The 11,010-nt window shown below is 34.5% G+C and overlaps 1 protein-coding gene across 1 annotated transcript in view; it reads right to left on the bottom strand.

Moving 5' to 3' along the window:
• Nucleotides 1-835: 835 nt before the first annotated feature.
• The window catches only part of LOC140003091 (uncharacterized), a 29,262-nt gene continuing 19,087 nt past the window's right edge, over nucleotides 836-11,010 (bottom strand). Inside the window, exons 13-22 of the mRNA XM_072041889.1 lie at nucleotides 8,925-8,978; nucleotides 7,877-7,984; nucleotides 7,270-7,323; nucleotides 7,145-7,180; nucleotides 6,984-7,037; nucleotides 5,997-6,246; nucleotides 3,826-3,938; nucleotides 2,949-3,017; nucleotides 2,051-2,284; nucleotides 836-1,521 (exon numbers count right to left, since the gene is read on the bottom strand). Coding sequence (XP_071897990.1) covers nucleotides 1,375-1,521; nucleotides 2,051-2,284; nucleotides 2,949-3,017; nucleotides 3,826-3,938; nucleotides 5,997-6,246; nucleotides 6,984-7,037; nucleotides 7,145-7,180; nucleotides 7,270-7,323; nucleotides 7,877-7,984; nucleotides 8,925-8,978 — 1,119 coding nt within the window. The 3' untranslated portion in view covers nucleotides 836-1,374. The remainder of the gene's footprint in view (nucleotides 1,522-2,050; nucleotides 2,285-2,948; nucleotides 3,018-3,825; nucleotides 3,939-5,996; nucleotides 6,247-6,983; nucleotides 7,038-7,144; nucleotides 7,181-7,269; nucleotides 7,324-7,876; nucleotides 7,985-8,924; nucleotides 8,979-11,010) is intronic.

The raw sequence follows: 11,010 nt of genomic DNA, 5'->3' as shown, positions 1-11,010 counted from the left end.
TTATTTTCAAGTCTTACATATATTATGAAAAATAATTACAAAAGGATTTGTGTTGCAAAGTTAAAATGTAATTTCTACTTACAGCTACCTAAATAAAATATTCAGAGGGAAGGCCAAACCAACTTTTTGGGTGAGATTTAAGAGCTAATGGTAGCAGTTCGGGTCAAAGACAGCTTTGTAGGAAGCAGTCCCCTATGTGTTGCTTAGCAACTATGTAGAATCACATGACCTAGACATATTGCATCCCTGGTCCTCAGTTGAAATAACAGGAAAAAATAATTCATATTAATGGGACAGGCAAATATTGTATAGGACCATTCTGTGGAACTTCTAGTATCCAGTTCAAGAAGCAAACATCCATTATTGCTTACATAAAAATCTAAGTAAACACTGCAAGAAATCCATAAATAACTGTTTTGAATCCAGTTTTAATACTTATGCAGACCAAATAAGCACAATGGAAACAAAATCAGATGAGAAACGTTAAGAAAAAAAAAAAAAGAAAGCTATATGAATGATTTAATTCATACAGATTTTAACAGAAATTTTTTGTTTATTTTTTTTTTCTTACTTGTTTCCCCTACCCAAAAATATAAACTTGTTTATTTTAGGTATATACAGGATTCTTATGAAATTCTGGAATTAGAAAAGAAAAAAACGTCAGAGGTATAGCACCATGGAACACAGCACCTTTGAGAGTGCTTTCATTATTGAAATTCATCATCACGGAGTAATATCAGCAGAAAAGGGATTTGAGTGTGCTGCTCAAGATCTTCCAGTTTTGCCACCTTAAGTTTTTTTGGCGACTTCAAATAACAAAGCTCTTCAACAAAAATATATACAAAGGGATTTTATTATTAATCAAAAATGGAATTGGCTTCACTGGCAATTACATCTTTATTTTTTCAGAATACATACACGGTATTGACAATGTAGTTTTGTAATTATAAAATAAGAGCCAGATGCAATTCAGAGACACATGCAAGTTTTGGAAATGGACAGAGAAATAACAGTATAGTACTGTACATAGAATAATTACAATTTATTAAACACTTTCATAACACCTCTGTTGTAATCGAAGGAGCACCATGTCTTTTTTTTTTTTTTTTTTTTTTTTACAGCACCAAAAGAATTCAAAGGGTGGTGTTGATAAAGTGAGCTCTATGTTGTCTGTCTGTGCCACAGCATTCTTGCAAAGTTAGTTTAAGTCATGTGATTCTGGCCCTACGAGGGCAACAATAACTTTCTAGATGAGACACACATACACAGCAAGACATTTTCTATGCCATCCTTATTCAAAACTTGCATGTGGCAGGAAGTGGGTTGGTAGCACCAAAGTGCAACATTTTTGTTGATTTGATCTTTGTCTTAAGTTTAACCAAGGAAGCAGACAGGACCAACCTCAAATCCAAACTTTTGGTTCTGATCACCAAAGTCATTGATCATCACATCAACTATAGGCACTTGGTCTATTTTGGGTGTGTTGATTTCAATCACGGTCTTTCCATAGCCCTTTCTTGACTGTTAAAAAAAAAAGTAAAAAAAAAAAAAAAAAGCAAATGGTTATATATCAGAGGAGTAAACATGCTGTAGCTCTCCACACTGTACCTCTGTAGTGTGGAATTAATAAACGATTACCTTTCATGCATCAGATGATACAAACTGTAAAGTTTATATTTTCATAGGATTTTATTTATAACGTAAATATATTTTCCTCATGGACTGCCCCCTCTTGTTATGCTAGTTTGCTTTTAATATTGTGGTCATACTAGCAAATAGTCTAGTTTCAGCACATTGGTGCTGACAGCCTGTATTCATGCCAGGTTTGTTCCATTTCTGTTGCTTGGCTTACAAAAATAATAATGACTTTTGTTCATATATAAAAATTGAATAAGTGAACTGCAATTAAAAACTACTAAAAGGTAGTCTATTAAAAATAAAGCCTTTAGAAAGCTTTTTGTCAGGGGAAAGCTGTAAAATAAATGAATGTTTGATTTCTATTTTAATCAAAAGGTTGGTTTTGTAAAGAATATTCTGAACGTCTACTTACTGCACAGCCATCATGAAGCGCTTTGATGTACGGATTGTTGTCGTAAGACATCTCTTCATCATTTGATCCTAAGAACCTTAGTGCTTTGTCATAGCTGTCAGAAGATGCATCATGCCAAGCTACGGACTGATGACAATTGTAAGTGAAATTTTGTCTGGCAGAGGCACTCAGTAGTTTAAGGAATGTCATTTGGACCATATTAATGGAATTGCCTTCAACATCCAAATAGGAAAGCTGGAAAATAGAAGAATTCACATGAACATTTATTTGTTCCCTTTGTTAAAATGCAAAACAAAATTATTTTTGACAGAAGAACCACATAACTGTCCTTAATAAAAAGTAAACCGACACATATCATTTTATGGGGTTTTTAAGTTCAATGAAGCTATGACTCTGTAGTTCATGTCATAGCAATATATTTAGGACGAAGAACTATATATTTTAGCTTTGTTCTAATGGGCAAGACAGAGAACTACCCCTATATAGCGAAAAACAGCAGAATCTCTTTGGGAATCTGTTTTTAGTTAATTATAAAGTTATGTCAGCCTGCAGGCTCATTTTTGCATATTCAGTATATTTCCAGTTATTTAGACTGAAGCACGGGATTTGTGCTGCAGCTGCTTTACTTAGGTTCAGTGGTAATGTGTGGTCTGCCAGAAGCCAGATCACACTGTCAGCTGGGTGGGTGAGTACCGGGATTGTTGTGTGTTTGCTGCACAGTGGCAGGTGCCTGCTGTCCAGTGGCAAGAGGCCATGTAACTGCTACAATATCTAGGGCAAAAGAGCTGGAGCTGAGAAGTATTAAGTTTCTTATTGTTTATATTTGATCCTGCCATTGATTTTGAAGGATTTTTGATACTTGATTTGTGAAAAACTGGATGCTGTAATGGCCACTTACAAGTTTGCCCCGCTTAAATTCACTAAACCAAGATCCTGGATTCTCCTTTGGCCATGATGAAATTCTAACCTGTGTGGTAAAACAGTGGAAATATAGATATTTAGAACATATGTTAACAGATAAGTTTTTAAATTACCTGGGACAAATTTCACATAAGATAGTAAAGAATGGTTCTTTCTGAGTTCTCAGCCTCTGTAAAAACACTAAAATAGGATGTTTTTCTGGTATAGAATGCCTTCAGATTAGTGACTTTAAATGGAATCCAAGGTGATAGCTTATAAAGAGGGAGAATTCTGTTTAAAGGAGACACTGTTGTCATCTGATAAGATTCAGGTAAATTGTTAGTGTAAATTGTTCCTGTGAAGAGTGTCTACAGTAGAGTTTTCACTGGTGTTGATTCTGATAGATCTATCTCATTTGGATAAGCTTTTAGAAAGCCTTCCTCTATACCATATACCACTCAGGGGTAATTTATACCAATGACAGAGGACACTGTTTATATACAGCGTTCTACATATACTTATAAATGAATAGATATAAATGAACTCACAAAAGAAACATAGTAAGAGTTTAACTTTTATGTGACAAACTCTAGATTATGCATTTCAACCTGTCACCCAGCTAGGCTACATTATGTAATGCAGCGGAAGGTTAGCAAACAGGTGCACAAAAGCTCTATTTAAGCAAAAGAGTAGAAATGCTGTTTGTCAACTCAGTGTACCATTTTACTGCTTCATTCAAATTTATGCAAATTTAAATGTAATCAGAAAGACAGTTATATGAAAATGTGACAATGTAATTATCCTGTTTAGTTCAACATTGCAATAGTATAGTAGGATATGTCAACAGCCAACTGAAAACACAGATTGGTACTTACTCCTTCAGATTTCTTATCTGGGTAGATGCAAGTTTCCCCACCTGCTGTGAAATTGCAGTACACTTTGAAGGAGTCTCCAGAACAGCCCTGGTTAGGATCAATCCAGTATTCCCCTAAAACATAAAGAGAAGATTTGCCTTTGATCATAAAAATGGTATTTGGAAGATTGTAGTCAGATTTTACTACCTAATAGCCCTCCAGAGAATATGGTGAAGTTATCTGAATGATGTGAAAGCAACCTGTTCTTTTCAAAGAATCACAGAATGGTTGAAGTTCGAAGGGACCTTTGGAGGTCATCTGATCCAAACCCCTGTTCAAGCAGGCTGCCCAGGAACGCATCCAGGTGGCTTTATAATATCTCTAAGGAGGGACACTCCACAATCTTCCTGAGCAAGTCACCTTCAGTATTGGTCAGTCATCATCACAGGAAAGAAGTGCTTCGTGATTCTTTGATGGAACCTCCTACATTTGTGGTTTGTTGCTCCTGCTGTTTATGGAATATAACACCATTCCTTCCTTCCCTTTCATTCCTTCTGTTCCCTTCCTTCTTTTCCCTTTCCTTCTCTCTCTCTGCTTCTCTCTTATTAACTGTTTTTGTCTCAAGCCACAGGTTTTCTAATTTTTGCCCTTTCAATTCTCATCTAGCCAGGTGGAAGGGGGCAGTGAGCAATCTGCTGTGTGGTTCATAGCTGCTTGCAAGGGTTAAACCACAACAGATTGGTATGATTGAGGATTCCGGCCCTAGAATGCTAGGGCAAGTAAAGGCTGGGGATGAAAGAGAGGTGCAGTCAATCTGAGGTCCATTTAAAATCAGCACATTTTAAAATCCACTATTCTAATTATAACGATGATTTCTGTGATGTGGATCCTTATCTCCAGATAGTTTCACAGCAGGAAAGCAAAGATTTTCTGACACTAATGTTCTAATCGACTTTCAGGCAAATAGTAGAGGTTTTGAAGAGGCATGACAAATCCTTTTACTGGTTCTGTATTCTGAATACAGAGCATAGAAAAATCATTTATCATATTTTTAAAATTCTATTTATTCAGGCTGTATTTATTGAAAACAGTCTTTCCTACATGCAAGCCTTGCCCATGCAGAATTTTGTATTTTAATGACTGCATTTACTTTTATTTTAACCAGAATAAAATTCCTTTGATTTGAAGAAAGCTCCAAACAATAAGCAAATACTGTTAAATGAAGAAGACAAACGTGTTTTATAAAAACCATTCATTATTACAGAGGTATTGAATTGTAAAATATGTACTTTTTATATAGCGCACACACTGCTTAACTACTCCTCAAGGCAACCATCTGTTTTTATCTATCTAGAGTGAAAACAACAGAGTATTATTAAGCTGTCAAAATCTATTTTTTCTCCCATTTAAAAACAGAAAAATATTGCTCTGAACTGGGAAAAAATATCCATTGCAATAGAAAAAAAGTATGAAAGCTTGAAAATTGTGTGAAGGTTGGCTTTCATTGAAAACTTTTCCAAAGGGGGTAAATTCAGTTATAAAAAAAAGAAAACAGAATATAATGAAAAACAGTCCTTCAGAGCACAGTGAATTCACACTATTCTGCATTTTTTTATGCTAGTGCTTAGTAGCATTAAACAGTACTAGAGAAACTTGAATGTCCATTTGCTGAATGACATGGAACTAACAGAGGCCATTCTGGACTGAATTATTGTTTCTAAGGATAAAAGAGTAGTAACTTCTTGAGAGTATAATATCTGTGCTGCTTCCTATATTATACTAAGCAGTTGCTAAAATAATTGTCATTTCTTTTAAAAACTAGAATCTATGCAGTATGTCAGTATGCTGACATTTGTGATTTTACTTTCATTGATCTAAATGGCATCAATCTTTTATTCCTCTCCCGTTTAGATAATTCTGGAAATGCAAGGCCTACCTTCCTGAACAATCTTTTTTTTTTTTTTTTTTTTTCTGGTTTTGTATTTAAAGAATAACGGCTGTTACCAACAGAACATATCTATACTCACATTTTATAAACAGAACCCTTTTATACCTGCAAAAATGGATTTAGTGACACTGTATTTATTGAGCAACTATATTAACCATCTATCAATAATTAATAATTCTGCCAAAGTATCATAGCAGATCATAACTTCAGCCTTGTTTGCCTTCATCATGCAATATTAACATACCGTCTGGGAAGTCTGGGTGGCAGAGTTGCAAGTCTTTGCAAGTTCGGGCTGGGTTGTTCTGAGTGCCCATTGGATACTTCATATGTTCAATGTCTTGTTTCAGTGAATTCAATGAACCAAATATCTCTTCCATGCCATCGGAATAATCCAGAATGTTATCACCAGCATCAGACACCATATAATCAGGAGATCTTCTAGTCTTTTTAGGTGACTGGATTGGCAGTGGCTGGATTACCTCACCTGGAGGACCCTGAATGGAAAACATATGTTTACCGTTTCTGTTGGTTTTCCAGATGTGTAAATACACAGAGGAAGACGAAAGAACATGACATGAAGATGCTTTGAACAGAGCTTCTACAATTTATTTATTTTACTTATTTCATTCATATTTATGCCAAAACAGATCGTGGCAGACCAAAACATTGTTTTGCTCTAAACTCATCCCACTCCATTGCTGTTTGGGGAAGAGTATGTTGCCCTCATGCAAGTGAAGAACTCATTTGTGATTGCCTTTTCATCCCCAGCAATTACCTGAAGCAGAGGCATAGCCTATAGCGAACAAAACTGTGGGTGTTCCCTATGATAAAATTTTAAAATTCCACTTGGGGTCTATAAAGCAGTACTTCATTTCAGAAAATTGAAACAATTCATTCAGATTTTGACTGTTTTCATTTTAGATTTTTATGCTATGGAGAAGAAGTAGTAGAAACAGGAGAGTATTAACAGCAGGAAACTGAAATCATTCTGTTTTCTGTGCTTCCATATGATACATTAAATCATCATTGCATTTTTTATTATTTCTAATGGATTTTTTTCAGAGCAGACAATGTATTTATATGTGTGGTGGATTTCTGTTTCCTGACAAATTTATTTTCAAACAATCATTAATATGTTCCTTATCTGCAAGTTCACAAGTGTTGTTTTCAAAGCCTGTCAAAACAGGTCATGTCAGTACAATGTGCTTTTATGTCAAGTAAGAGTTCTTACTGGAGGACCAGGTGGACCAGGTAAACCACTGTCACCCTTTTGACCAGCAGGGCCCTATAAAGGAATGAAAGAAATGTAATATTAACCATATTACATAATGTTAAAAAATAACACATGGAAATTAAGTACAAAGACAGAAAATATGGAGGAGAATTACTCACACTGGATCCTTTGGAACCTTTTGGACCTTGAGGACCCTATGGGGAAGAACATAGGCACATAGTTGGAGTATCTTCCACACAACATGTGAGTGTTTTGAACAGGAGGACTGGATGAAGTAACTTACAGGTAAACCAGGAGGACCAGGGGGTCCAAGTGGACCAGCAGGACCAGAAATTCCCTAAGAAAGAATAAGAGAATAAGTCCAGAAATACATTTTACATAGTAGACTGGATTCAGAAATGCATATGTATCAAAAAGGTAGTCCTAGTAAGTGTCCAGCCCTGGTGAGTTTTAATTTAGGCTATTCGCTAGTGTCCAAAATAGTCTTTGAAATATGATCTGACAGTTTGAGTTGCATATATTTGTTCTCATGCTCCAACATTTATAGTCACAACTCTGTTCACGTTCAGATCATCTTTGAAGCCTCAATTTTTACATAGAGGCTTAAAACATGACTTTATAACTAGGAGAAGAGAGGCTATTCTGGGTAGTACATAACAAGATTGGTGCTGTTAGTGTTATCTCATCCCTAACTTAGGTGTATGTTTCCTCCTCCTGAAATGCTCTATGACCTGGTTTTAAGTTGTATAGCTTCACTGTGTTTGTCCATTGTCTAGGAAAGCTTTAACCTCTAGGAGGAAAGTCTGGTGTTAAGTGTTTATAGTAACTTTATATGTCTCTTTCAAAAAAGACATGCATATAACTTGAATGAAAGCACATGTTTTACTTACTGCGTCACCCTTGGCTCCAGGAGACCCCTGTGGGCCAGGAAGACCCCTATCACCCTTTTCACCCTGTTCTCCTGGAGGTCCAATCAGGCCAATCAAACCAGGATGTCCCTAAACAAGATAGAAGAAAGAGTGAGAACTCAATATATATAAAGTAGATGTGCTTTGCAAACACACAAATTAAAACTTTCAAATGACATCACAGTTGCTAGTTATCAATTAACTTGAAAAAATTACTCTGTGAGCATATTAAATGTTAGTTGGCTTTTTAAGATTATTTGCAAGCTGTGAATGCTTATTCAGTGAAAGAGATCAAAGTGCACCATAGTCCTTTCTGAAACGGATGCAGAAATAATAATACCTATAGATACAGATTACATACCACCTTTTATATTTTGATACTTATAAGCATATTACAGAGTTGCACATTGGATTCCACAGGTAATAGAGCTGTATAAACAGCTGACCTAACCATATAAACAAAAATCATAATTCACAAGATATATTCATATCCTTTTCTCTATACGGTTCTTCCCTGATGAACAAGCAATCAATAAATTGTTGGGACTCTATTAGAAAATGGTATTCCAGATCTCTCGATCCATTATTTCAAAAAGAAAATATAGCTGAAAAATATTTGCATTTTGTTGTTATAAAATTAAATTCTCTAATAATTTTAATTTCCATTTATTTATTTATTTATTGTGAAACCAAAGGTTCTCTTTACATCAGTTTTTGGAGTTTTCATTGAAAGGAAAAAAATTTGTATGGTCATTAGATTACCATACAGGCAGTAATGTTTTTCTTTCTACATATCTCCAGGATATCAGATGTTACTGAAAACTTCACAATTACCACGAAAGCTATGGAAAGCTGATCGATAGATAGCTAAGGTTGTCTTGCTTTCTGATACAAAACAACAACAAGTAAAACAACAAACAAACAAACAAAACACCACAGCATTTCTTTCTCCTAATTTTATAGTCCTTTAGACTGGGCCAAAACAACAAAGGTACAAACAATGAATAAAAATATAGACATTCTCATATACCTTCTCTCCTTTAGAACCTGGATCTCCTTTCAGGCCAGGTAAGCCAGGTGGACCCTAAATAAAACAAGGGAAGAAATGTAAAAGTAAGTTTTTACATACTGCACAAATCATGTTTTCTTGAAATATTTTAAAGGCAGAGTAATTCAAACTGTGGAGGCATTCAGTGGTTGATGGCTGTGATTTAGGGCTCAAGATAATATTGATGTGTATGTTTAAAAAGGCATAAAGATGCTGCTGTAGCATTTAAATTTCTCTATAATTAGAAATCTATAAAGAAGGAAAAGGTCAATTAAATTTTTGAACTGCACTGAAAGCATTCAGTAAGCTATATGATATTCAAACATTTCAACTGAATTTTTGTTGATTAGCTTAATTTTGCTTGTGTTTACATGATATGCTTTATTTTTACTTCCACCTTAGTTGATGTACCTATCCAGACAGTAGTATGTATCTTCTCCAGTTTCTTATTTTAGCCCTTTATATCATAAGACAGTATAAAATATCCCTTGTTTTCTACCAGTTTACTACAGCTCAAAAATATTATTGCAGAATAAAAATCAGATTGTTTATAGTAACTGCTCCTCAATATTTTTTTTTGTTGGAGAACTACTTCATAGTTTGATTCCATACTTAAGGTATGGAATCATACCTTAAGAGGCTGAGAGTCTGATTAACAGGAAAAAAAAAAAAAGATTAAAAGTGAGAGTAATCCAGTTGACATTGGTGGTTTTATTTCTTTCAGATTTACAAGGGTTTTGACTTAACTGGTCCTGAGAAGGTAGACATGCTGTGGAACTATCAACATACTTAAATTAATCAATGATAATGGATCTGTAGACTACAAACTCTTCTAAAACACATGCTTAAGTAGAGTTCATCTATTTCCCCAATCATATGAGAATATTCGGCTACATAGTATGCACTTGTAGGGTATCCTGAAAGGATAGAAATGAATAAAATATTCACAGAGCAGTATTTCAGTAGGCTTTCAGAAGTTCAGAATTTCTACCAGTCATTAGTTTGAATTAATGTTTTGAATATGATGTTCAGAATTGCAATCAGTATTTCTGAAGTTTTAGCCTCAGCTAACTTAAGGGGTCTTAATATTTTCCTGTCTCTAATAGCAATCCAACCTATGACCATATTAGATTTTTAATTCCTTGACACTGTTTAGGAATTTTAATTCAATATTCTAAAAACTTTTTATGTGGTGGAATATAAGAGAAACATTATGCCCTATTTTGCTACAACCATTTTCTAATTTTTAAAAAGTTAGACCCCTTGGAAGTTAGAAGATACCTAGAAAAAAATTAAAACTGATGACATAAAATTATAAGAGAATTATAAAATTTTATAAAATTTATAAAATTCACATAAAATTATAAGAGAATTTGATAGACAGTGTGTCATAAGCATGTACTTATATATATACATATATTTATAGATCTTATAAATGATACAATAATATTGAATTTTGAATATTCTTGAATTACTGCTATACAGACACCATTCCAAGATATTTTCTGAGGTTCATATGAATAGCAATGATAGCTTTCTACAATTTGAACAGAATGAGGTGAAAAATTCAGGCTATGCAACGTATATGCAAGTACCAAAAAGATATTCATTTCTCAGAGGCTATTAATCTCACACTGAACATGTATGCATTAGGAGCTGAGCTGCTAAACTAAGTCAGTATCTCATCACTATTAGTCTCCTGCTGGCAGTGGACATCTGTGAAGTTATGATATGGATAGCAGTAATAAGTGACCTTTTCAACCTGGCACAAACTCAAAAGTGCCATAACACTTCATGTACAAAATATTATTCAGTGTGTATCCTTTCCATCTCTACTTCAGAATATCATTAGATGCAAAAGCCCAGACAAATACATAATTCATGAATAAAAGGTGAAATTTTAAAGCCTCTGGAATACAGAATCAGGCATTCTCACCTGCAGTGTATTGTGCTCTACTGTAAATCTACTCTCATGCTCTTCTCCTGATAGCAAACTGCTGGGGAGGAAGGGAATGGAAGGAAGGAGACCTCATCTCAACAACATTTATGTTATAAATTTTACTTACTT

The sequence above is a fragment of the Anas platyrhynchos genome, chromosome 8, assembly GCF_047663525.1.
Source record: "Anas platyrhynchos isolate ZD024472 breed Pekin duck chromosome 8, IASCAAS_PekinDuck_T2T, whole genome shotgun sequence".
NCBI classification, from domain to species: Eukaryota; Metazoa; Chordata; class Aves; order Anseriformes; family Anatidae; genus Anas; species Anas platyrhynchos.
The sequence above is the reverse complement of the archived record's forward strand: the minus strand, read 5'-3'. Positions and strand labels throughout refer to the sequence as shown.